Source organism: Nanorana parkeri, unplaced genomic scaffold, assembly GCF_000935625.1.
Source record: "Nanorana parkeri isolate BGI_ZX_2015 unplaced genomic scaffold, ASM93562v1 scaffold410, whole genome shotgun sequence".
In the NCBI taxonomy this organism is placed as follows: Eukaryota; Metazoa; Chordata; class Amphibia; order Anura; family Dicroglossidae; genus Nanorana; species Nanorana parkeri.
The window spans coordinates 855,928-883,522 of NW_017306678.1; the positions used below are offsets into that span (position 1 = coordinate 855,928).

The 27,595-nt window shown below is 42.2% G+C and overlaps 2 protein-coding genes across 2 annotated transcripts in view; one reads left to right on the forward strand and one right to left on the reverse strand.

Annotated features, from left to right (window-relative positions):
- Positions 1-10,581, forward strand: part of LOC108789598 (mediator of RNA polymerase II transcription subunit 1-like) — a 36,484-nt gene extending 25,903 nt beyond the window's left edge. Inside the window, exons 12-17 of the mRNA XM_018559658.1 lie at positions 2,301-2,425; positions 5,501-5,601; positions 7,542-7,740; positions 8,613-8,708; positions 8,831-8,939; positions 9,969-10,581. Of these exons, the coding sequence (XP_018415160.1) occupies positions 2,301-2,425; positions 5,501-5,601; positions 7,542-7,740; positions 8,613-8,708; positions 8,831-8,939; positions 9,969-10,581 (1,243 nt within the window). The remainder of the gene's footprint in view (positions 1-2,300; positions 2,426-5,500; positions 5,602-7,541; positions 7,741-8,612; positions 8,709-8,830; positions 8,940-9,968) is intronic.
- Positions 10,582-15,585: 5,004 nt separating this feature from the next.
- On the reverse strand, positions 15,586-19,325 carry YAE1D1 (Yae1 domain containing 1). The gene is made up of 3 exons (XM_018559663.1): positions 19,200-19,325; positions 18,591-18,712; positions 15,586-16,014 (listed from the first exon to the last, which is right to left on the reverse strand). The coding sequence occupies exons 1-3, from the start codon at positions 19,323-19,325 to the stop codon at positions 15,597-15,599; spliced, it is 666 nt and encodes a 221-aa protein (XP_018415165.1). The 3' UTR covers positions 15,586-15,596.
- Between the last annotated feature and the right edge of the window lie 8,270 nt (positions 19,326-27,595).

Here is a 27,595-nt window from a genome sequence, read left to right on the forward strand (position 1 = left end):
GTTGTAACAAATAGGCTTGGTGGTGCATATCGACTAAGCATGTCTCATGTGTCCGAAAGCGAAGATATAGCGTTTCTACCAGCAACCCCGTCTAGGGTTTCCGAGCAAGGGAGTACACAGTCGATCAGGGCATGGACTGTTCCTAAACTTATTTTGGAACTTCGGAGGAGAGGCATTCCTTTTGCAGCCTCCGCAAGGAAGGCGGAACTATTTAAGTTACTGTTCCCCCCAGCAGCGGCTAGTGGCAGCTCAGAGCAGGTGTCGTTACAAACCGTAGTGACTTCTCTAGCTAATATTCACACCACACTTAATCTCCTCACCACGTCGTTTCACGACTTGCAACATAGGACAGAGAATCTAGAGAAGCAGGTTCCTGCAGTCCCTGCTACCACGACACCAGACGTGGCCAGCACCTCTGCGGTTCTTCCGGGGACTTCCAACGCGGCAGTGTCCGCCGCGGCAGGTACAGTGAAGATTGCCCCTAATATAACGCCAGCTCATTTTGTTCCGGCCAGTTTAAGAAAGGATATTTTAGAAGGGAAAGATGTCAACTTAGCATCCCTACTGATAGCGGCGCACGATGTTACGGATCATAAAGCTTTCTCATGCGGAGAGGTGTCCGTTGTGTTGAAAGCCAGGGACCCCAGGTTAAGCCGTAAACTGACTATACATGAATTCGTGTTAGCGTTTGGCGTTTTTAGAGACGTTGTGTGCTCTGTAAACCCTAATCGAAGGGAAGAGCTGGACGCGTATCTGCATATAGTGGTGGATCTTTCATATAAGTATGGAGGGTTTGCATACTATGATTATCACCGGGCGTTTTCAGCCAAAGCGGCTGCCGGTCTGGCGCAGTTCCAGTTCACCGCCGATTGGGGCAGGGTAGATACTGAACTATTCTGCAGACATTTTGCCGGTCTTAAAGCCCCGGTGTGCACCTCGTGCCAGTCTTCAGCCCACACAGTGGACTGGTGCCCTACGCCAGGGGGGACAGATACGACCTCAGCAAACAAACCAGCAGGGTTCTTGCCCAGCTCGACTGCCACAGGAGGCACATTCGATAAGCTAGGTAGGCCCATACAGTGCTTGGGGAAAGCACAGATTTGTAACAACTACAATTACAAATCTTGTAATTTTCCACAATGCAGGTTGTTGCATATCTGTTCTACATGTTTCAGAGCCCATCCGAAAGTCGCTTGCACGGCCAAGAACGTGCAATCGTCTTGACTAAGCCAGGTGGACGTGGGCGCGTTGGCCTGCTTGCTGAAAGATTTCCCTGATCCAAAATATAGAAGAAATAATTCTGCTTCTAATTAAAGCTATAAATGGAGTATATTTATTCTATAAAACGTGTATCTTGCATGTTCGTTTTTTTTATTCTATAGTGGACCCTGTATATCCCAGACTGACTCAAAGCAGAACAATTAGGAAAGCTATTTCAAACTGAAATTGGTTTATAACTGCGCTATGAATAGATTAAACCATTTCCCATGGGTTGCCAATAACTTATTTCAGTTGGTTATTAATGAAAATATGTCTGTAGGATGATCACATACTGTCCTATAGGACATCCAGAACTTAGGGCTTTGAGAGTGTATGGCTAAATAAAAAGGAATGTTTGCAATAACAGAGGAAGGTAAAGGAATTGCATGACACTCCATGCATTTGTTCAAATGTGGAGATAACTGGTGAATAGTACAGAATAGGCAAAAAAGGGTGTAGTGCACAGAAGATAATGCAACATATGTAAACTAAACATAAGTGCAGAGGCTGGTTAATTGTAATTCACCACAAATGATTAAAGAAATGTTCACAACAGTACCAGTGGTAAAGATGCTGTTTGTGTCACCAGAATATAGATTTTACAAAGTACAGTTCCACACCATATTTTCCCAATTGAATAACCTTGTAGTTCCCAGAGAGAACTGACTTGGATAGGATGGTTGAGGGCGATGGGATAAACCTAAACATGTTGCCTTGGGAAATTTAACCCAGGACCTAAGGGATACAGCAAAGCAATTCTATTTAGTGAACTATTTTGGCATATGTCAAAGTTCATCCCACGTTAATAATGCCTTCCAACTGGAAAAGGAACGCCAAACATGATTTTGGCTCCCAAGAGCACATGTTATGTTTTCACTGCAGAAAACATTTTATATTGCTATAATAGTGTTTCACTGCTATGTGCTCATATCAAATCGGTCATATACAGTATAGCATAACAAATAAACATAAGAAGCAGAACCTTTGGATAAAATGTATACTTTTATGATTTCCTAACTGCAATTTTTTTTTTTTTACAGTACTAATGGATTTTCAACATTCACAGAAGAGTCCAGTATGGCATTGCCTGCCTGTTTCTTCTTAACATTTGCACACCCAGAGCCAATATTGTTGCCTTTAATCCATAAGATCCAAAATATTACTGGTAAATAATTGTTGTGGTTTTTTTTTTGTAATCTGTTCTTTTTTCCCTTTTTTAAAACACAATAATTGCTGTGCTAGAATTTTGTAATACATTGATCCGTTTCCAAAATGTTATATTTTTTAAATAGGAAGTTCTGGTTTTCTCTATGGCATTGCAGTTCTCATCATGCTAGTTTTAGAAAAAGCTTGTCTTGTGGTTGTGGCATCCATTGAAATATATAAGGGAACCAAAATGTTTTTGCTTGCAGCCAAGCTTGCTTGGGGATGTGGATGTGACAACTGTGCCTAACAAAGACTTGAGGGATGGCAGTGGAGTATGCAGTCCTCAGAGCCCTGTGTGACATGAGTTTTGGGAAAGCGTGAGCAGTGGACTGGAGCAACAGTGGTTACTTGGTTGCTGTAGTAGTAACCAGTGAGCAAAGTGGCTAAACAGGGAATCCTTCTCAGGACTATAGTAGAGCGGTGTGCTGGAGGGGTATGCTAACTTGGTACTGCTAAAGCTGTCCAGTGCCGTTAGTGCTCACCATACATCTACCTTTATACTGGATGTCAGGTAGATAGTGTTACCCATATATGTACTGAATGTCAGGGTAGAGATAACAGCAGTGTAGTCCTGTTGTGTTTGGGAAAGTCAGGTGAAGCCTTGATTCCTTATATAGCGAATGTGGGCATCCAGGGCAGTGTATAGTTCATTTAAACTGGATTTTTAGGGTGGTGAAGGAGACTGCTAAGCATCTTTGCAAAACACTGATGGACACTGTGTACCATCAGAGCTAAGGTGGTGTAGTTTAGGTAGAAGATCAGTAAACTTGTCCTGAGAAAAATGTGGCAGCTGCCATTAATGATTCTAGCTACCAGCTTGTCATGCTAACCCATTGGGTTCAATATTTTCATTTGCAAAGCCCTAAAAAGTACCAGAAAAGTTGGTTCTTATTTGCACACTTGTTTTGGGTCAGTAACTCAAAGTTTTGTCAAGTAGTCAGCGAGCCAATTAGCATTTTCAAAAGATGTCGGCAATGGTAGCCTGCATAATTCTTTCATGATAGGACTACCTTTAACCCCTTCGCTGCCACCGATGTATGCCATACGTTGGTGGCAGCGGGCCCCTTTAAACAGACTAGCCACCGAGACTCATTTACATTTGTAAAGCCAGCTGCGGGCTTTACAATGGAAGCGATTCGGGCGGCTCAGCTGCCATCAGATTGCTTCCACGGGCCGGTAAATTCAACCCCCCCCCGACACCTTCGCCTTTTTTCCTGGGCTCCCTTGCCCCTCCTGTGGGCCTGGGACCAGCATGTCGGGTGCTGGTGGTAAGCTAAGGAGGAAAGCGGTGAACTTCCATTCGCTGATCTCCTCTTTGCTCTATGTGACCGGGAGCGACTAGGATCACATCACTTCCTGTCTCTGAGCTGTCATTGCTTATCTACTGAAGCAGAGAAATAAGCTATTGGAGTGCAATATGGACTCCAATAGCTTATTTAGAGTGGAAAGGTGACATTCGGGGTCTTTTGGAACCCTGGTGTCACTTTAAAGAGGACCTGCCACTGCTAATATGCTATCACATAGGGGGATTATAAGCCCCCTATGTGATAGCATTTAAAGGTAAAATAAATTGGTTTAAAAAAATATTAAATGTAAAAATAAATTTATTAAAGTCCTCCACCTCGTTTCACGGACACACCCATTAAGTGTTACGCTGATATCATGCAACATAAAAATTTGCGCCACCATTTTATTCTTCAGGGTATTGGCGTTCAGAAAATGGATAATATTCAGGGGGTTTGAAGTAATTTTCATGCCTAAAATTTGGATTATAACGTGTGCAAAAAAAGGCCTTGGCAGCGAACAGTTAAAGGGGTCAACTATTTTGCACACACACACACACTCCCAAACTACCTGCTGAATTATTTAAAATAAAATCTAAATGCCCCATTTACTTGCCTCAATCCATAGTCCTGTGACGGGCCGGGTCCTGAGTCGTCCTCTTCACTGCAGAGCAGGAGGGTCCCTCCTTTGGGTGTTCACGTTACTGCCTGGGTGACAGACACTTTGGCTGTCCAATGGCGGGACCCTCTAAAGACTGCATTGACATGATGTCCTCCTGAAGAGGTTACCAGTCAGTGCGGGCACAGACTGCAACATTGGATCCACCCCTTTTCACTCTGGAAGTGGACTGAAGGACACGGATGGTAAAGCTGGCCATACACCTATAGAAAATCTGTGGTTCAACAGATTCCTCCATCTACGCTAAACAGTGTGGATGGAGGAATCTCCCGCTGGGCCAAGCTTCAGCATCTTGCTAGTCGGCCCCGCTGGCTGACAAAATACCTGAACAATCTGATTGGATGCAGGCAAGATACTAAAGCTTGGCCCAGTGGGAGATTCCTCTTTTCACACAGTTTAGCGTAGACGGAGGAATCTGTTACTTTTTCCATCTGACCATAGCAAATCTACAGATAATCTATAGGTGTATGGCCAGATTAAGTATACCAAAGACTTCAGAAGTTTTTTGTTTTTTTCTAACTGGTGAATGAATGGGAGGGAGGAGCTTTACCCATAGATTGACTTTAAAGAACACCTGTTATGAAAGATACATGGAACTGTTGACTACTGAAAATGTTAGTTGATGAGCTGTGTCTGGAATCAATACTGTGATTAACAAACCTTGGGCAAAAAGTTGGAGCTCCTTATTAAATCTATATTTGTTTTTGGGTAAGTAGCTCTAGTAAGTACTAAAACCAAAGTATCAGCATAAAAGCCAAGAAACTAACCATTCCAGTTGATGAATGGCAGCCCATATATTTCTCTCATGACAGATGTACTTTAGGGTAGGTGATGGGAATTGTGTTCCCTTCACTAAGAAATGTTCAAAGAAAAGGAGAAAGCATCAAATCCGATTAGTACTTTTTGCTTTAACATTATACTAGGTTTGAAAAGTTCCATATATTAAAACCTCTTGAGGTTTGAGAGGTCCTATCTCTGTATAGGAGGGCTTTCTAAATGGTGTGTGTATGTATAGGTGTGTGGGAGATATACTGTAGATCGAGATATATTTTACTTGTTTTCTTTATTGTAGGCATTCCAGTCTTTGCAACAGGGCAAGCACACTTGCATGAATTGCTTATTGACATAAAAGTTAAAGAGCCAGCAGTCCATAGAGAAATCCAGTTTATTGTGGTATGTATGGTTTTTTTTTTTTGGTCTGTGGCTAAAACACCCAATAATAAAACACAAGCCTCCAAAACAACAGAGGAGGATGAGGGGTGGGGGTAGCATTGTGAAAATATAACACCTTTGCGAGGTTGTCAGTCTGTGTACTCACTGTGGAGATTTTCTCTCAATCATGTGATGGAGCAAGGTGTCAGAAGATGAAGTAAGTGGTTGCTAGTGCCAGAACAGGTAATGGGTTGAAATCTTAACCGAGATACAAACCATAAAAATCTGAAAATGTTCTAACACATATAGGTAAGGTCTTGCAGACAAACATGGTTATACTGTATATTTCCATGTTTGCACTTCAACAGACAGACATGTTTGAAAAGGGCCAAGATTAAGCTTGCTGGGTAATCACCAGAGCTTTCTAAAAACTCTGGGATTTAATAAATTGCAAAACTGTCAGATCAGCTGAATTGTCACCAGATATAAAGTCACTTTTTATTCCAGGAATGTGTTTATCACACCAAATTTGTCTTGAAAATGTTTTGAGCCAATTGGGGACTAGCCCAGTGTTTGCCTGTTGGAAAGCTTTATCTGTAATATATGTTTTCCTCTCTACTATGCTGTATTCCTGTATACATACATGTAAGGTCCTGCTGGTTAAATAAAACTTAAGCATTTCTCAAGATCTCAGTGCTTCATCTAAACACATAACCAACATTGCCATCCTACACTGAACATGCCTATAGTAGGGGAGAGCGGAGGAATGACCTAATCTATGTGTTGGTGTTCCTATATTGTCCAGGGAACGGCTAAAAGGCTAAGATGGGTCATGGACCAGGCTGCATTGTGTACCTGCACAGAGGTCCAAGATTTGGCTGTTCTGTTTGGCAGAACTGTCTGTATCAGAAGACTGGCTGAAAAGAATTACGGATTCTTTTGGCAGGCAACTCTCTTGCCTTGCATAGAGTTTGATGGCTTTCCTTGTGTTACTGTTAACTTGCAGGAATAGATTATCCTTTTTTGGCAAACTTGGTATATAAAAAAATTTCAAACAAATATAAACCACTAACACAAGGACATTCAATTATGTTGCCAGTCAGGAAACAAGCCATAAGAGTACAAGTAAGTTGGTAATGAGTAACACAAGCAAATGTAAAGTAGACCCATAATGCACTTAACCACCTCCGGGCCGGCCGTAGTAAAAAAACGGCCGGCTGGAGCTCTCTAGATCTGAGCGGGCGTCTTTAGACGTCCGCTCAGACACGCCCCCTCGCACGCGCCACTGGGCGCGCGCGAGCGGGAAATGATCGCAATTTAAAAACAGACAGTGGTGCCTGTTAACATACAAGCGATCCGCCGGCTGTAGAGCTGGCGGATCGCTTGTATTTTGCAACGATCGGTGCGGGCCCCCCCCTCCGCTACTGAAAACAACATGGATCTGGTTATAAAACAGCACAGTACCATAACTGAACCAGCACTTGACCTGACAGCAGAACGAATGAAGGAAAACCTATAGAAACCGTAGAAGAAAAGAAAAAGATGAATGTGCGGTGAAGGCAGAGATGAGGAAAATCGGGGAGGAAAGCAGAAAGAGATTAAAAGGGGGGGGGGGGAAGAAAAAATAAGGAAGGCGTGGAGAAGAGTAGAAAAGAAAGATAAGCTTAAGAAGTAGTATTGCAGCAAGGAGGGGGAGACAACTTAATAGATGGCTGTGTTGAGGATGGGGTGGTGTCAGCTCTGTACACTTCAGACTGCCCTGAAGGTAGCTTATATTGGTAAATACCAGTGATTGTGAAAGTTTTTCTATGCTGCCCACATACGTTCTTCCTCTAGTCCTGTTTTGTTGTATTTTTTTTTTGTCACTGCCCACAAACCTCCAAAGTTGATTAGATGACTATGGCCATTTTAAGTCATTATTTTGATGTAAGTAAATGTGAATGAGCTTCTTTTCTTCTTAGTCTATTCCAGGTTGTATGGACCAATGTTATATAATGAGCAGTAGCTGTGAAAATGAAAGTAATGTGATGGGTGCACTTGTAAACAAAATACCTTTCACAGACCCAAGTCATGTACCATCTGTCCTGGAAATTTTACGATATCAAGCAGCTTACAGTACTTTGCTCAACAGCTGTTTATCTCCTACAATAAACCCTAAAGGTAAGTATTATCAACTGCTCTTTTAAAACTTATATCCACAAAAAGACTAACAGTACATCAGTCATGAAAGAAATATAGGGGCTGTTTGCACATGATAGCTGCCTGACCGTGTCTGACTTTAATGCTCCTTAGTCTTACACCTAGAATGAGTGTCCAAGAAAAGTCCTAAATTCTATGCTTGTTCTAAGTCAGGGACTAAAGGTATTAAAGACAAAGCATTTGCCTAACAAAGAGATTGTTTGTTTGCTTTTTCAGAAGGAAAGACCTAAAGAGACAAACCTTTCCTAATCTGACCCCAAATGTACAGGCAGACATTCTCCCAAAAGAAAACCAAAGAGAGAAATATGGTTAGATTGTGCTGATTTTAGGCTGTTTTTGCTGATCATCCTATGCAAATGATACTTGCTTGGCTGTCTCTGGTTCTAAAACTAAGTCATTGACTGAGAACAAGTTTTCAGAACAGATCACCTACAGCATATGCACAAGATTTGGGTTGATGTCATTGATGGGCCATCAGCAAAATCAAGAAGAAGCTGGCCAGCGGTGATGTCTACTTATACAAAATGGTGACCTTAAGAATAAAGGAGGAGGAAAAAGAAGCATTAGCATGTGGACACATATAGAACAAGGACACACGTTTTATATTTCTTTATTTTCATATGTACAGTACATAGAGTAGGCAGACAGTTTACAATATGGGTTGGGGGAAGGCCCTCTCTAAGTATAGTATTTTGTGTAATATGTGTTCAGACCTGCAGGCATTGTGGAGAGTCCACCATGAGCATCATTGGAGATGATGCAGAGTTAGCTGAGCCGCTGGTTAGGGGCTGCAATTTTAAACACTAACTTATGAGTCTCTTTTTTTTCTGTAGATCACAATGGCATGCTTCACTTTGAAGTCTCCCTGCAAAAAGACTTAAAAATTTGCATTTCATTTCAGAATCCCAGCGGTGGAAGTCTTTCCTGCGGTATGTGTTTATGTATCTATGAAAGACCATAAAACATTTTTTTAATGTCTCCTATCGCTTAAAATGTCACTGTACATCTTGTCATGTTTTAAAGTAAACCTATGTGTATTTGTTATGTGCAGTTGTTGTTGAAGTCTTGAGCCCAAGGAAATTATTGTGCACCCTGTACACCAGCTCCTGTGATCCTCCCTTACTCTGCAACAGTGAATTTATTGGGAAGATTCTGGAATGGTAAATTTGAATCTGGAATGTTTTTTGTATGACCAAACAAATGGAAAAAAAGATGTTGCTGAACTCCAATAAGGCAGTGGGACCCCTGCTTGTTTTTTTGCCTAAGGGTAGAGGAATGTGGTGTAATGTTTGCCTTATTCCTGCTCTGGAAGGTTCTGGCACTCTCCTCTTCTTCTTGATGCTTCAGGTCTTGGGCACGTCTTCTACATCCTTGTGTACAATTCAGGGCTATTGGCCCTGAATTGTACTTAATGAAGTCAGCTGTGACCGCCGGTCAAGAGCGCCTTCAAAAAAGAGGTTTTGGGAGCAGGTCGTACAGATGGAGGGAGCCTGCCAGAACAAGGAATAGGGTAAGTATTACACCTTATTCCTCTACCCGTAGGCATAAACGAGTGGGGATCTCACTGCAAGGGAAGCTTCTTTATAAATGCGTGGAGTTCAGCTTTAATGTTTTAGACTGTTACTGAAAAATTTGCTTTATTCATACTTGAAAGTTCAGTTCCTGTGACGTGAGCCATCAGGAACTAAACTGAGCTTACACTATTACAAATGAAACTAATTCTGTTTGGAAAGTAGGTATTGGAATTGAATGGAGAAAAATTATTTGGGATGTATAAGGAACTTTGGTTTAAAGTATGTAAAGGCTGACTCAATTTCAAATGTGTGTAAATTCCAAATCTATTTTTCCAGTGTGTTTTGCCATTACGCCTCACCATATACCATTTGCAATAGGTTCATAAAAACAATTTGCTTAAGAAAAGGTTTCTTCTCAGGAAAACCTGCCAGTAATAGCACTTCCTACTTGATTTGCTTAAAAGTGTGTACAGTGTGGCCAAACACACAGAGTAATAGATTTTGGGTTTTTGTACATTTTAAGCTGAACTCTTTATCTAAACTCAAAAATTAATCAAAAGCAGGAAAAACGCTGATCAGGGCGGTGTACAGCCACTAACAGCTGTGTTATTGAGCCTTCAAAAGGTTAAGCTATGCTATTAACCTTAATTCCTTGTTTCAACTTTAATTTTTTAGTTGTATGTCAATTCCCATTACTATGAGAACCATCTTCAAGAAGGCGCACAAAGAGGAAGTTGCTGAAACAATGGAAACGTCATGTGCAAAAGGTGATGGTTTATCTTCCCAAAATTCAGATGAAATCCATTCCGACATTTTCAGTAAACGATTGTGCAACAAAGAAGAAGAAGAAGAAAAACCATCCACTCATGGCAAAAGTGTTCTACTTGGCTCCGTCTGTGATCCCATTGAGGAGCTCTTCCCTGAAACCAATGGTGGAATTATTTCTGTTGATTCACATGGGTCTAGTCCTGCTCAGGAAACAAATTCTACCTTTACTGAAGATACCTATTATAACATTCCACAAGTCAATTCTAGTAGTGTAGAACAGCCAAATTCTAGCCTTGCTGAAGAGTCCTGTTCAAGTCTCACAGAGGATCCGAATGCTATGATTGTACAGCAGCTCAGCCCTATCATGGCAGACGTTCCTAGTCCTAATATAACTGAGGATCCAAGCTCCAGTATTACAGGAGAGCTAAGTTCAAGCATCACAGAAGAACTCGGCATGAGCGTGTCAGGCTTTGCTATGCCTCGATCCGTTCCTGAACAGGAAAATGATGAAAGCTACTGAAAACAAAGTCTGTTTTTTGATCTGTTCATTTAAATATTATAAATACTATAATGCATAACAAATCTATGTTGCGTAATTTAATGGTAGCCAAATATCAGCCCTTTACAACCAACCAAGAAACCTGTTAAATGGGTGGATGATTTTCAGTCTGTCCTACCAGCCCTTGATCTTCGGTAGTTAAGTGTAAGCTGTTGGTGATCGCTCGGTACAGATCTAGGGACGCCCAATGAGCTCAGAACAATGGAGCAACTCTTTTATGAGGCAGCTGGGCATTAAGGCTGACCCACTGTGCTGCCACATATGTCTTAAAGGGATTAATCAGCTCACCAGAACAGTGGCCATTGATGTGGTGATGGAATTGCGTCCTGCAGATGATTCATTGAGGCCGATTTACTAAAGAAGCTCACCCAAATTGTGTGATGATTCACTTCAATTATCCAATTATGTGAAAAGCAATAATTGGATAATTGTTTAGTTCATCTGGATGTGAGTTACTCTGCAGCAAAGCTGTGTGTGTGTGTGTCTTTGTAGGATGTCTAAACCCAATAACAATTATTTAATGTAGCAGCTTACCAGTCCATAGATGTGGCAACTGTTTTACTTGGTGACCCTGCCAGTAACAAACTTCCTGTCCTAAAGTGACAACGCCCTTACCATACTGTATCTAGCATTGTCACCCTAGGCTACTCTCCTGATTTGGACTACAAATACCTCCTCTCCCCCATTATGTGAAGGGAGGGGTTTTGTACTTCACAGAATATTTCTAGGAAAAGCTGATAACCTTGTTTATTTCCGTTTAGTACACAGGAAGGTACAATGACTCAAACTTTCTGGCAAGATCCACAGGTAATTTTCTGCAGTGTCAGATAATGTACTGAGCCTGAAATAAGAAAACAAATGCAGCCACAAGATCTAAGGAATTGTAGGCTACAAGAAATTACATTTTTGTTCTTGAGTTCATTTATGATTTTTAGGTCTAGCCTGTGACGACCGCACAGGGAAGGGGTCTTTAGCTAGATACAGCAGAACAACATTCATCCCTTGATGTTTCCTAGTCATGTTCAGTGCTGTCAAAACAGCATTCACAAAAAAGTTCTGTTTTCATGATTACACTTATTATTCTGTTTCCTCATAAAATGTAGAAAACGGAAACCATCAATGCTGCATTGTTACTTGAATCAATACTCAGATTTCAGTTATGGGTGCAGGGATTTGGTTTTGTGAAACAAAGAGAAAGCACAAGTTCACCTATGTTGTGGTACCAAACGGTTCAATGCAGACCTTTCTAGGTGACTATGCTGTGTGCTCTGGGCATGCACTATTCTACAATATTTCACTTAGCTTTGTTTTACTGTTCAAGTGGAAAACGTCCAACCTGTTTACTTAGGGTAAGCTTAAAACAAAAATTCCATGCATTTTATTTTGGATTTGTAGATTTAAGCCCAACTGAACCCTCTCCATGTATTCTTGTAATGCAGCCAGGGTTCATATCCAATAACAAATATGTTTGTATTTTAGGGGAGGGGGTCCATACTTTGTACTGTTACAAGCATTAAAATACCCTTTGCTGCAGCACTTTGAAGAGTCGGACCACTGCTGTCACAAACGATGCAATCCATGGGTCCAACATGTCCCCCTGCACACTAAAGCTACCCGTGCTTACATTCCCAGAGCATTGTTCATTGGAGCACTGTGAAGGGGGGTGAGCTGGACTGCTGGAGACCCCAGGCACCACATAAGTGTGACAGCAGTTCGACTCTCCAGAGTGCTGCAGCAAAGTATTTTAAGTATGGAAAAGGAAAAAAAAAACTACAAAACCACAAGCATATTTATTACTGAATGTACAATCTAACTGCATTACAGTTAAAAAATATAGCGTATTAAATGGTGTTTTAAGGAAAATACATAATGTAGCCTTCATGTAGTCCTAAGCTTTTCCTTTACTGAAATGGCCAATTGCATGTTCCTGTTCAGTACATTGAAAAGTAAATCATGACGTCACAGTTGACCCTGATACAAAATACATGCTGCATCTGAAAGAAGACCTTGCACTATAAAGCAAGGTCTTCTCATTTAAGGATAGTCACCACCCCATGACAAAAAGCTGCATGAAAGTGTAAAACAAAGAAATGTGGAAATAGTTACTGAGTGCAGAACCCAGTGAGGGCAATGTCATCTATCCAGCAAGTTCCTGGTATATAGATCCTAAATCTTGTAAGAAGGCCCTCCTGCATCTGTGTCAAGGTTCTACCCTAGATTGAGACAGTACAGAAGGGGAAAAGCAAGTGAATGTGTGTAAAATGATATATGTATATATATAATTTTTGGGGGGCTAACAGGACCACTGTGTGACCATATACCTATGTGGTGGTAGGTAAACTTTGGAGACCTCAGAGCTCAATGATGACCCCTATCTGCTGCAGATGGAGATCAGAGACACAGAAGCTTGATCTCCTTCCCCAGCAGAAGTCCCTCACTGACCTTGTATTTGGAGGTTCTCAGAACTGTGCTGCAGGATCTTTAACAGCTGAAAGATGATATTGCCAACCCGGGTATAAAAGGAGGAGATGAGCCAAGACCCAGCATCAACCTTTTAATCACTAGGTGTATTCCATACATAATTGGCCAGCCAAGAAAGGAGCATCCATGTTTAGAATACATCCTTGCCAGTCAAGGGGTTAAAAATTAAATTTCAAGCTCCAGCCAATAGGATCTTTAAAATTGCCACCAAAAAATAGGTATTACTTCCTTACAATATTTAGACTAGGGGTGTTTTGTCCCCAGTAATTGTAGAGGAATCTTATTTCCTGCTTGTGTGACTGGATTACTTTTTGTCCTGAAACATGTGGACAGGGCTGAAAATCAAATTACAGGCTTCCCCCGCAATGTTTCATTTTTATTCAGGAAACCTTCAGCTCCCATTCCCAGAAAATGTTGGGCTCATCTGATCAGAGAGTTTCAGAACGTCCTAGTACTGTAGTGTTAAAGTATGACTACCCCAAGGTATAAGGTGCAGGAGCAAGTGGGCAAAATTCCAACAGTGCCACAAAGTGAGTTTCCAAATCGTCAGGCATTTAAGCAAGGTAAGGGCACTGAAAGCTGCTGCAAGTATGTGCAGGTACCCACACTCTGTATTTGTCAGCTGTTTTTTTTTTTACCTTGTTAAAGCTGAACTCTGGGATAAGCAAATATTGTCTCAATAAAAGAGGTATGTGTAGTCTTACTTGAATCTTTGTTCCAGATCAGTGCAGTAATCAAGCAAACCTTCCTGTAATAAAAAGACCAGTCACTGCTACTTTCTCCCTTTGTGCAGGGTCACTGGCCTTGGGTCCACCCCCTCCTGCACATAGCCCTGTAGAGCAGTGGTTCTCAACCTGTGTAACCTCAGGACCCACATTTGTCCTTGGTCATTAAGTTGCGACACAAGTCACAGTGCATTGGAAGGCATGGCATTAGGTTACCGTGCGTTCTGGTGCGGGCGTATGAACTGTGGGTGGGAAGTGCGTTTGGGGTACCATTCAAATGAATTGCAAGGCAACAAACCTCCAACACCAGAATGCACGGTAGGTGTGATTGCGTGGTACTATGCACTGTACGAATGTCAAAAACCCTGACACACACACACACTCCAAAAAATGAAACCTTTGTTTCAAAACTTTGTTTTTTTTTAAAAGGTCCACCTAGTCTCTCAACCTTACAAGAACTAGGGCTGCTGTGCTGTGACATAGTTCCAACCATATGTGCATTGCTTGTACAGCTCCCTTACGCGTCCTGTAGATGTGCCAGGAGCCAGATGTCACTCCGGTCCAGGCACCTCTATAGGACACGTAAGGGAGCAGTAAGCAATGCACATATGGATGGAGCTCCCTCGCGGCTATAGCCCCATCCCACCTCAAGCGGACATTCGGCGCTGGGCAGCATATTTTGAATAGCTGCTTGCTGCAAGAACTGACAGTGCTGCGCTAGGGGGAGGCAGAGGTGCCTCTCACCTAGAAAAGTGAAAGGCATGCAGCGACCCACTGAACACGGGGTCATGACCCACCAGTTGAGAACCAGGGCTGTAGAGGATAGACCTGCTGTGCCCCTCCCACAGCTCTGATCTCTGTACAAGCTATGTGCAGCTCAGGGATGATCTCATCACTACATGCACAAGGTAATAACTGGGTTTGGTAATGCATTTGTTGCACACAAAGTGGATTTGTATGCCTGTGGCTACTGAGAGATATTATCAGCTGCAGCAAGTATTTCCCACTGCTCGCTATGTAGAATACCTACTCCATGCTGTGGTTCCTCCACCAGCTCAGACATCACTAACGAACAAGATGAAGGGAGAGTCCACAGCATGCAGCGGGGGTAACAGTTATTCGACCCACAAGAAGTGCTTAATACCTGCTTAGGACAAGAAGGATTGAAATGGCAGCAAGAGAAGTATAGAACATGGGTAAGCAAAATTCGGCCCTCCATTTACCTCTGGGAGTCATGCTTGCGGGTGTCAGAGTCTTGCAATGCCCCATGGGTTAATAGTTGCACCACAGCTTGAGGGTCAGAGTTTGCCTACCCCTGGTATAGAACCCATTCTTTAACACTATTCTTTGAGTACAAGTGACCCTTTAATGATGAGATCCATTTAAGCACGAGTGACTTTCATGCAGCTACCCCAGTACCAGTAAACCTTATTTCACATACCTGTAGCTTGCATGCTGATCACCCAGAGAGACAGTCTGTCATATTTTTACCCAGAATACAGTCACAGCCAAGAACCCTTGTTCCCTTAGGGACATCATGGGGGGAATTCTATTCTCCCCAGGAGAGGAATATACTCTAGAATATTGTTCAGTCAGGACACAACTAACTCTCAAGTCTTTAATCAATATCATAAAGTAGTGGTTTTTATAAATATAAAAATATGTTCCACAACCATACTTTAGTAGAAAGAATACAAAATATCCAACCTATCATAGCACCAGACGTTCCTCTGGCTATGATGTATAGGAAATAATTCTCTAATATAATCTTCAGATCAATGAATGCTTCAGTTCCAGAGTTTGCAAATAACAAAGCAGATCTGAAGACACATTCAGCTGTTGCGCTATGGAATGAGTGTCTTTCAAAATTCGACCAAGTTCATGTTTCATAATGTTGTTCATCTCCTGTGTAGTCCTACAGTTTAGAAAGGAAGAAGAGAGAGACTCCTGCTTGCGGCAACAGTCCTGGCCTGCAGCGCATGAGTCATTACTGGGCTCATGTGTATGGCTGCCGAGTCCCATGTCATCCATACAGCTTGATAACTCAGGAGGATGAACATCCTGGTGGACAGAAGACAGGCCCTTCACAAGTTGGTCCTCACAGTGGCAGATGGCAGTCAGGAGCTCACCAAGCTGTGTATTCGGCGTGGGATCCGATTTGTGAACTTGACACCATGTGACAAGAGCACTGAAAAGCAGAAATAAATATTACTATACAGAACTTCATACAGTGATCACTACACAAGGTAATTTATCAGTCTGTGAGCTGAACTGTCATTGTGCCGTGCCAAAGCAACCATGCAAATACTATTTGCCAGCATGAGAGAGAAAGGCTGCCATTATGTAAAAAAAAAAAAAAAAAAACACCAGCTGATCCACCCTGACACTTATCAATGAGGTCCAGTTTATTTTGCCACATTCAGAAATGAATACAAAGAAAAAAAAAGACCACTATTATGCATTTCGATTTAGGATTCTTATCAAATTAATTTCCAAAGTATTTATTGCCTATTGGGACAAGTCTTGGCGATAGTATAATAATATGATTTACTTCTATACAGGCAATGAATCTGCAGTACTGAATTTAAATCTCAGTAGTCTGTTCTCTGACTCATGTTCATTCAAAGTTAACCCTCTAAGCTAGCTATACATGCATGTGGGCTGAACAAGAGAAACCTAATAGGTTCCTCCAACCATGTTAGACAGCATAGATGAAGGAATCTCCACTTGTCGCCTCTTGTGTTCAAACAGCCAGCACCTGCAGATGAATACTGGAATGATGACTGCATCTGATTGGCTGCAGTCACTATTTGACTGACATTTTTGCCACCCAATCTCTTAAAATGTTCAACTGAAGTTTGTCGAGCTGGGTGGTGCCTGCAGGGCCACCCATGGCTGGAATTTTGACCAATTCAGCTGTTCCCCTCATGTCCTGACCTTCTCATTTGTGTGATCAGCTTCTGTAGATCCTAGTTCTAAAAAATGCAACGTAGATCAATGTCCTCTTATTATGGGACACTGTACCTGTAAAGTAAATCTACAGACTGCAGTCAGGAAGGGGTTAATGCACAACTGGTTTTATAATCTGCTTACTATATAAATTCATATATTACTGTTATCTGACCCTTCAAAGCCCAAATTGACTTTTAGTTTAAAGTGACATTAATTATTTTTCTTATTATTATGATGAGGGTCAGACTTGATTGTAATGTCTTTTGTTTTTTTCTTTAAACGTTTGTTTCCTTGTTCTCTAGTTGTTCCCAAACTTCCTGTGTTCGGGTGTTTCCATCAGCTGGCTGGCTGCTGAGGAGCATGGGCATCCATGCACCTAATTGTGTGCGTCCATAGACACACACATAGCTTCTGGCAAGCCATGCCCGCCATTCTCAGTCACACTTTGAAGGATGGCAGAAGGAGCTTATGGCTCCTCTGCCCTCAATACTCTCCTCCAGGACCAGGAAGTTCGGGGAAAGAAAGAATCTTCCTGATCCCGGCGGAGGAGACGACTGACCACAGGTAAGTGTGGGGGGGGGGGTAGGGGGTGAAAAAAATGTACTGGGCTTTGTTTACCTTAATGCAGTAAGGTAAAAGAAAACGCTCAGCCTTTAATATTTTAAATCTACTACATACATTCCAGGTACATCCAAACAAAAGGTTTGCAAAGTCTTACAGTTGTTTTTTTAGAAAGCAGCCATACTCTAATTAGAAAAGCCGGTTCATGCCAGCCTGCTGTAGGTAAGGACACTATGGAAGCAAAGGTCTCACTGCAGAGCTCTGACACACCCCTGCTGAGTCAGAGCCAGAACTCCCCAATCAGCTGGAAGCATTAGCTTTGCTGTGATTGCAGCACTATAGGTCTGACTCAGCAAGAAAGTGATGGACCTCTGCAGAGACCACTGCTTTCACATAGAATTTTCTGAAGCAAGCTGACAGGGTACAGACTACTCTAACTTTGGATGCTTTCTAAATAAAACAAACTAAGAATTGAATGTACCATAATGGATTAGCTTATTTAAACTGAAAGTTCAGTTGGGCTTTAAAGACCATCCAGCATGGAGGGATGGTTTCATGTTCAAACTAACACTTTGCCAGCAAGGTTCATGGAAAGAAAATATTTGTGGCAATACATAAGGCTGAGCTTTGACTCTCATATGCCGCTTCACTGTTTAGACTTTTCAAGCTGAATCACAATAAAGAAACCTTCTAAGGAACTCAAGTTCTGATCTTGGAGGTGTTTAACTATCAGGACAGCATCAATATAGGGCTGCAACAACTAATCGACATAATCGATTATAATCGATTATTGAAAAAGTTGTCAACTTTTTCAATAAAAATACCTCAGGTCAACCATACTAGGTAAGTGAAGGTATTCCGTTTGTGATGCCACTAGAAGCGCTATAGAAATGCCTCCCTTCTGATCATGTGTAAGCAAATATATAAATATTTGGAGTGGACAAATAAATATAGAATTCAGGAGTCGGTTTGTCCAATCCAGAAGCCAGCAGGTTTTTTTTTTAGGAGTCAGCTCCATTGACAACTGGAGAAAACCTCTAAAGATAGGTGCCTGCTGTACTTTACTTTAAGAAGCATTGGGTACCTGGCTCCTGGGATTTGTCCAACCCTGACATAAACCCACTTTATAAAACCAAATGACAGCAAGCATACAGTATGTTGGCTTATAATACAAAATCATAAACAAAATTTCTGAGTATCCCTTTATAAATGTCCCCAAGCACACCAACAATAAAACAAATATTCAGATACCTTATAGTCCCTCGAAGTTCTCCACAGGGCATTAGCATATGGACTCCCAACTTATATCCCTGGTTAAATCCTGACTGCAATGCATTTTCCTTTCCAGCATCAATCCCATCTACATACCCTTCCTGAAATAAAAGAAATGGAGAACATTCGATCATAACTGGCACCATACAACAGAAGTGAGTCCTATGATCTTGTGCCTCTAAATAACAATTATGAAAGTGTAATTTATGCAGAATTTCCTTTCCACTGTATGTGACTTGCTGGGATAATCTTCCCTCTCGGCTACATATTAGTTTATTGCATGGGTTAAGCAGAACTTTAGTTGTGCAAAATAAAAGGGGAATAATAATGATGATGATGATGATGAACAATAAGCACACTTGGGATTGACAAGTCACAATCCTGATTGATAAATTGATAATTTATTTGATGCACTTTTTTAGTTATAAATTGTATGCATTTTATTAAGTTAGCTATAGATTACATACACTGTATCTGAAAGTGAGGTCTATATTGTAGGCACTTTGTTACAGGGTTGTGTTTAAAAAGCGCGGCACTAGATGAATGAGTTAGAAGTATAACAGACACATGAGCCCATGTTCTCCTTACCTTCAGTCTCTTCTCCATGGATCTCTGCCATTCTCTGTGCAGAAGGTTCATCTCATCTCCCTCCTCATCAAACACCTCCTCTTCCCTGTCCTCATGCCGCTCCACAGCCGCCCTCACCCAGGACATGTCCAGCCTGATCCCTTTCCACATTAAAACATGTATAGTCGGTGATGTGTCGAAAGTGCGAACTTATCGAGTTGTGGGACCGCATTACTTCCGGTTTCCTCAGAACTACGAGGTTTTTACACAAAACATGTTGTGCACGAGCGCCATCCACGGCATTGCCCTATAGACATAGACCACAGCAATAAAGTAATAAAATGATGTAGGATGACAGTAAGCCAGCACGTTCTTTATCTCCGGTGCCCCACTCAATATGGCCGCCGCTTGAGTGGGGCACCTGAGATAAAGAACGCGCTGGCTTACTGTCATCCTACATCATTTTATTACTTTATTGCTGTGGTCTATGTCTATAGGGCAATGCCGTGGATGGCGCTCGTGCACAACATGTTTTGTGTAAAAACCTCGTAGTTCTGAGGAAACCGGAAGTAATGCGGTCCCACAACTCGATAAGTTCGTAGTTTTGATCGATCACCGGCTGTCAGATACGTCCAATGGCAGCGCCTCGGGTGACGTACAACTAACGCAAGAACACTATAAGCCCCCACCCTTCTCCGACGCCCCCGGAAGTGACGCGAGGGTCCAGCTTTGTCACGGGTCCAGGATTCTATTAGAACAGCGGTGTTCCGTATGACTTAGGTCACGTGACAATAAACCACCGCCCGGAGCCCTCTGAACCCATAGTGAGAGAGACGGCGCATACTATTACACTACCGCGGAGCTCTCCTTCATTGTAATGTGACCAGTACACGGACACTTGGGTGCCACCTAGTGCTTGTTTGGAGGAATGACAGCTGGGAGCAAAAGAGATCCTTTACATGAGGGAATATTACACTGACTTTTCCATTGGAATGGAATGATCACTTTTAATTGTCCATTGTGAGAGTCACCATACATGTTAAAATATGACTGTACAATCTTTGTACGATTGCCAAAAATATGTTATATGAGGACCTACCTAATTTATACAATCAATTTGTATCCAGGCAGGCACTTACACTTCATGGTTGTTGGTAGAGCCAAAGACAATAGTACAATCAGATTGTAACATGTTTGGTGAGTTTAGTTTACGCTCGAAATACTGCAAAAAGATCCTTTGTTTTGGACGTTGCAGACTATTCATTTTAAAAAGGGCTGCCTAACACACTGAGCCATGCGGCAAGCTTGCATGTCAGCACATGAAACTGAGTGCAGTGCGGTGCTCTATATTGCAGTGCAGTGCTCTATATTGCAGTGTGAGCAGGCCCTCATTTATTGGGCCTGAAGTGCAGCTCCTGATAACAGCAAAAGGCCACAATTTGGGGTTGATTCGATATCCCATTTGCAATGCTTTTTCTGGTGTTGATGCTGCCTTTGAATGTTCTGTGCCAAATTCAGAAAAGTGGTGCGAGGGTTCTAATGCTCCTACTGATATGTGCAACAGATTCATGTAGTTGTCATTAGCGATATTTTACATTATGTTGCAATGGCAGTGAGAAATAACGCCTTTACGGCAATAAGAAGACTGGCAGCAAATAGAAGCAATATAATTTTGGTGTAATTTGTGAGGAGTTTGGCCCCCACGCTGGTTACTGGAACCATGTCCTATGGTCTGATGAGACCAAGATAAACGTATTTGGTTCAGATGGTGTCAAGCGTGTGTGGCGGCAACCAGGTGAGGAGTACAAAGACAAGCATGGTGGTGGGAGTGTCATGGTCTCGGGCTGCATGAGTGCTGCCGGCACTGGGGAGCTAAAGTTCATTGAGGGAACCATGAATGCCAACATGTATTGTGACATTTTATTTTCGGGGAAACACGGTACATTACATATTTTGCTGAGGAGGCAACTTTGTTGCCCATAGTGACTGTCATGATTTTCTATTTTTAATGCAGATTGTTGACACTTATTCACAGCTTTTCTCTTGTCAAAGCTGAATGTTCTTTGAAACATCTTTATGTCCTTTTTAGCATATTTTTTACTGAAGATTTGATCAGTTTATATTCCTTTCTCCATTAAACTGGTCAGGCAAAGTGCCTAATTTAGATGTAGAGTTTTTTTTCCGTTCAGCCTTTGCAACCAGTCTGTCTATGAACGTTCCCTTTCACAATAACTAGTAGAGCCTCGCTACCAAAAAAGCATTGCTTGATGTTGTCAACATCCAAGGCAATTGAAGCAGAGCATGATCCCCTCCCTTCGGAGACTGGGCCGCAGGGCAGTATTCCAATATGATAACGACCCCAAACACACCTCCAAGACGACCACTGCCTTGCTAAAGAAGCTGAGGGTAAAGGTGATGCACTGGCCAAGCATGTCTCCAGACCTAAACCCTATTGAGCATCTGTGGGGCATCCTCAAACGAAATGTGGAGGAGCGCAAGGTCTCTAGCATCCACCAGCTCCGTGATGTCGTCATAGAGGACTCCAGTGGCAACCTGTGAAGCTCTGGTGAACTCCATGCCCAAGAGGGTTAAGGCAGTGCTGGAAAATAATGGTGTCCACACAAAATATTGACACTTTGGGCCCAATTTGGACATTTTCACTTAGGGGTGTATTAACTTTTGCTGCCAGCAGTTTAGACATTAATGGCTGTGTGTGGAGTTTTTTTGAGGGGACAGCAAATGTACACTGATATACAAGCTGTACACTCACTACTTTACATTATAGCAAAGTGTAATTTCTTCAGTGTCGTCACGTAAAATGATATCATAAAATATTTACAAAAATGTGAGGCGTGTACTCATTTCTGTGAGATACTGTACATTGTAGTGCGCTGGCTAGTTGCCTTGGGGTGCCATTTAAAAGCAATGGCTCCATACCACACCACACTTAGCTTTCGGTGTTATGGTGCTTTATTGCAATGCACATTTAGGGACCCTAAAATAAATCCTTTCTAGTGTAACATAGAAGCTGTCATTGCTGATGTCTCATTCTGCATATATTAGTCACCTATCTGTTATTTTGACACTCTTGCTTCATGGTTTTAGGTTTTGAATCCAGTACTGTCTGTGATACCTCTTTACTTGCACTAACAGTTACAGTTTCAGGACAAGCTTTCGGTGAACAACAGACTAAATTCCCCAGTATCAACACAACCTGTTAGGATCTAGTCTACACTATTGCAACAACAATAGTTCGATGAGAATAACATTGCATTGGTAGTCAGTGAGAAAAATGCCCCTTACATTGGTGATCAATTAGAAAAATTCCCCTTACATTGGTAGTCAATGAGAAGAATGTCCATTGCATTGATGGTCCGTGTGAAGAATGCCCCTTACATTGGCAGTCATTGAGAATAATGCCCCTTACATTATTGGTCAATGAGAAGAATGTCCCCTAGATTGCGGGTCAATAAGAAGCATGCCCCTTACATTAGTGGTCAGTCAGTGAGAAGAATGCCCCTTACATTGGTGTTCAGTGAGAAGAATGCCCCTTAGATTGCTTGTCAATGAGAAGAATGCCCCTTACATTGGTGGTCAATGAGAAGAATACCCCTTATACTGGTCGTCAGTGAGAAGAATGTCCATTACATTGGTGGTCAACGGGAAGAATGCCCCATACATTGGTGGTCAACGGGAAGAATGCTCCTTACATTGGTGGTAAATTAGAAGAATGCCCCTTGCATTGGTGGTCAGTGAGAAAAATGTCCATTGCATTGATGATCAGTGAGAAGAATGCCCATTGCATTGATGGTCTGTGAGAAGAATGCCCCTTACATTGGTGGTCAATGAGAAGAATGCCTCTTACATTGGCAGTCATTGAGAAGAATGCCCCTTACATTGGTGGTCAACGAGAAGAATGCCCCTTACATTGGTGGTCAGTGAGAAGAATATCCATTGCATTGATGGTCAGTGAGAAGAATGCCCATTGCATTGATGATCAGTGAGAAGAATGCCCCCTACATTGGTGGTCAATGAGAAGAATGCCCCTTACATTGGTGGTCAATGAGAAGAATGTCCATTGCATTGATGGTCCGTGAGAAGAATGCCCCTTATATTGGTGATCAATGAGAAGAATGTCCCTTGCATTGGCAGTCATTGAGAAGAATGCCCCTTACATTGGTGGTCAACGGGAAGAATGCCCCTTACATTGGTGGTCAATGAGAAGAATGCCCCTTACATTGGTGGTCAATGAGAAGAATGCCACTTACATTGGTGGTCAATGAGAAGAATGCCCCTTACATTGGTGGTCAACGGGAAGAATGCCCCTTACATTGGTGGTCAATGAGAAGAATGTCCATTGCATTGATGGTCCGTGAGAAGAATGCCCCTTATATTGGTGATCAATGAGAAGAATGCCCCTTGCATTGATGGTCCGTGAGAAGAATGCCCCTTATATTGGTGATCAATAAGAAGAATGCCCCTTACATTGGCAGTCATTGAGAAGAATGCCACTTACATTGGTGGTCAATGAAAAGAATGCCCCTTGCATTGGTGGTCAGTGTGAAGAATGCCCCTTGCATTGGTGGTCAGTGAGAAGAATGTCCATTGCATTGATGGTTAGTGAGAAGAATGCCCGCTACATTGGCAGTCATTGAGAAGAATGCCTCTTACATTGGTGGTCAAAGAGAAGAATGCCCCTTACATTGGTGGTCAATGAGAAGAATGTCCATTGCATTGATGGTTAGTGAGAAGAATGCCCGCTACATTGGCAGTCATTGAGAAGAATGCCCCTTACATTGGTGGTCAATGAGAAGAATGTCCATTGCATTGATGGTCGTGAGAAGAATGCCCCTTATATTGGTGATCAATGAGAAGAATGCACCTTACATTGGCGGTCAGTGAGAAGAATGTCCGTTGCATTGATGGTTAGTGAGAAGAATGCCCCTTACATTGGCAGTCATTGAGAAGAATTGGTGGTCAATGAGAAGAATGCCCCTTGCATCAGTGATCAGTTGGAACAATGTTGCCCCTATGGGCAGCCAGGCCCGGATTCACAAGGCCACCGAGGCCTGACCTCGGGCGGCAGCGGTGTGTTTGTGGGGAAGTTGCCCTCTCTACATTCAGTCCTGCTTTGCACAAGCAGGACTAAATGTAGAGTGAGGCAGCCGATTGTTCGTTTACATGTGAACTCGGCGATGGCGCATCGCAGAACCTGGCCTTGGGGCGGCAGGGAGAGTAAACCCGGCCCTGTGGGCAGCTGATAAGAACATTAGTGTCACTGGTAACTTACTTGAGCTATGAGAAGAGAGACTCGACTGATCGCATGCCTGACCCTGTCAGTGACATCAATGCCCGAATGATGAATTAGGTTTAAAATTGGCTTTTGGTTTGGGCAAATTGCCAAATGCAATGGTCAGGCCTATCTTCAGACCAGGTGACCACAGCTCAAGTTGACCTCAAGCAGTTAACTTTTGAGGAATCTTTATTTGCATGCTCTGGCACTGCAGAATATACACTCTCAAGCTTTCCTTAAAGCAGAACTCCAGGAATCTTTCTTATTAACCGTTGCAATTGGGCTACCCCTGTACTGCAAGGGTTAACTGCTAGGTTGTGTCTAGGTTAAAAAAACAAAAACAAAGATATACTCACGCAAAGCTCTTAGGTGGCTTGTTCTTAGACTGGTCCCTGGAATGTCTCTCCCCCTCCTCTGCAGCGGTCTATGGTCCAGAAAATCATCACATCTATACACTTAACATAGAAGTGGGGATGCTGAGGAAGATTCCAATCTGCTGCTGCGGAGGGGACTGGCTGCAGGGAGTGCCGTGACAGCTGACCAGCTCTGAGCTTTTGGTAAGTTATTCTTTTTTTTTTTAACCTAGACACAAATGAGCACTTAACCCTTGTAATGTGAGGTAGTTCCATTGCAAGGGTTAATAAAAAAACATTCCTGGAGTTCTTTTTTAAGGAATAGGGACCATCTAGATGTCTGCGCTTAGCCCCTCCTATGCACAGTTGGCCTTAGTAGTAAGTACAGAAAATATACTGGGGTAAGCTAGAGTGCAGGAAAAAGCCAGGGGGATTGCAGGAGTGGGAGCAACCAGAGATGTGTCAACAGGTGGACAGAAGTAGCTGCAAGAGTAAGTACACAGGACAGAGGTACACTGTAGGTCCCACGGAAGACAGGAGCAACAACATCAGGAAACAAGGTTTTATCTGCCGCAGGAGGAGGTAAAAGTGAGAGCCATGGCTAAATAAACCTGTCTAGTGAATGTAAAACTCATCTCTGCCTTACTATTCCTAATTTTCTCAGTGGTGATCCAGCAAGCCCTCACATCGCTATGTATACTTAGTGTTGAATCCTGCCTTGCTTGAAAATCCTAGACTTCAAAGGCTCTGCAGGAGTTGGGTCATGGACTTATTTTGGATTTAGCTAAACAGCGGGGATTTCAGATATAATACAACACAATGTTCTACATCAAAGCCCTGTCCTGATAAGTTAATTCAATTGAATAGGAGTAGAATAAACTACCTACAACAAGAAAAGTATATGTGTTAATTGTCAAAAATGTTCACCAATATCCTGGAAAACACTGTAGGAAGATGAAAAAAAAGACAATGTCAACAGCAATGATCCAGAACTCAATAACATTTTATTTGCAGGAAGCAAAAACTTTCTAGTTACTGTTATTCCACAGACTCCGTCTCACTGTTTTTGCCATTTGACTTCCAAAGATCTGTACCATACATCACAGCTCCACGCTCCCAAGAAAGCTAATTTTGTATGTTATATGTCAGAGCCGTGAAAGGGTTAAAACAAACTCAAGGCTGCAAACGTAATTGCTTCAAGTGAAAATGTGTGGCAAGTAATAAAAGAACCTGGTGTTATATGCCAGTGACAAAATGCTGGATTATGATAAGACTTTGAAAAAAGATGACGTGATGGTTATCATATTCATAGAGATTTGTAATAATGAATTGCTCCCCTATGTTGACCATAAGTGCAGCTAGATATCTGGATATGGCTCATCCTTGTGAATCTGTTTGACTGCTTACGCTTTGAAATAATTTTTTTTACCAGTGGATGTCATGAAATTAGATCCCAACAAAGGTGATGCACTGTATGGCAATAGATTTCCGTTGACTGAGTGGGAAGTGGGAAGAACCTTTGTCAAGTATTTATTGTTATCTGTGTCCCCAGGACTAGACACGGGCTACCAGAAAGGTAGGTATATTGTTCCTTCTTTTAGCAGCTATGCTTTTGTATACAAGTGACCCTGCACTGACAATATCACTTTAAGACAAGACCCAGGAAAGAAGAAATGGTCAACATTTGAATAGCTGATGTAAGTGACAACTTGAGATATCCTGTTAGGTGCATCAAATGACCTTGCTGTTTAGCTTTCAGTGTTAGTATTATTGGGACTATTTTGGTGTGGTGTGTGACGCTTGCATAAGTTGTACTATGTTAGGGGAATTAGTACTGTTCTGGAACAGATGTTCTGGGCATAGACTTGGATATGTAATTAATGGTATTATAAATATAGTAGTGATGTTCACATTTTTGCATATGTAGATTTAAAGCCCATTTGCACCTTTTGGAGGTATTTAAAAAAAACCCATAAACCAGCAATGTACACCTAGGCATATGCAGTTGCTGTATATGAACACAGAAACGTACATTTTTGTTAGCTTTCCTCTTCATATCCTCATAGAAATAGCCACCTCTGTGGTCTGCAGGCAATCTGTTTATATTACAACTGCTCTGCTCTACACTCTCTATACTGGTGAGCTCATGTGCCATGGTCCCGAGTCCCTCAGAGAAGCGGGGGACCCCAAAAACCATGGTGGGGGGCAGAGGGGGCCCGGACAAGATCGCTGCTCATTTCATACAAGTGATCTAATCAGATCACTTGTATAAAAACGAGCGGCGGCTCGACGCTGTACATTTAGCTCTGCTTGTCCAAAGCAAGGCTAAATGTAGAAAAAAACTACTCGCCCAACGCCCGAAACTCCATGTCCCAGGCGTCGGCATTTGTAAGCCAAGTTAAAGTGACACTAAAGTTAGGAGTTAAGTCTTAAAAATGCATTAAAATACCTTAACTATTGATCAAAAATTGATCTTATTTGTGTATCAATCAGCTGTAGAGCCTCAAATCATCTCTGAATTGGTGCCGACACTGTCCTTCCTTCTGGATGGTGGCTACTTTTGGTCCCCATGGTTCCCGTGTGTGTAGATTGACAGTAGGTTTGCCTGTTAGCCATTAACATGTTCAGAATGTAACAGTAAGATTTGGGCCTTATAGACTTCAATTGAATTCAGATTTGCTGATTTTTTGGGTGGGATATTTGAGCTGAATACTGTATCCCTTCACTTCACCTAACATAACGCTTTAGTAAATAAACTATTTGACTTTAAT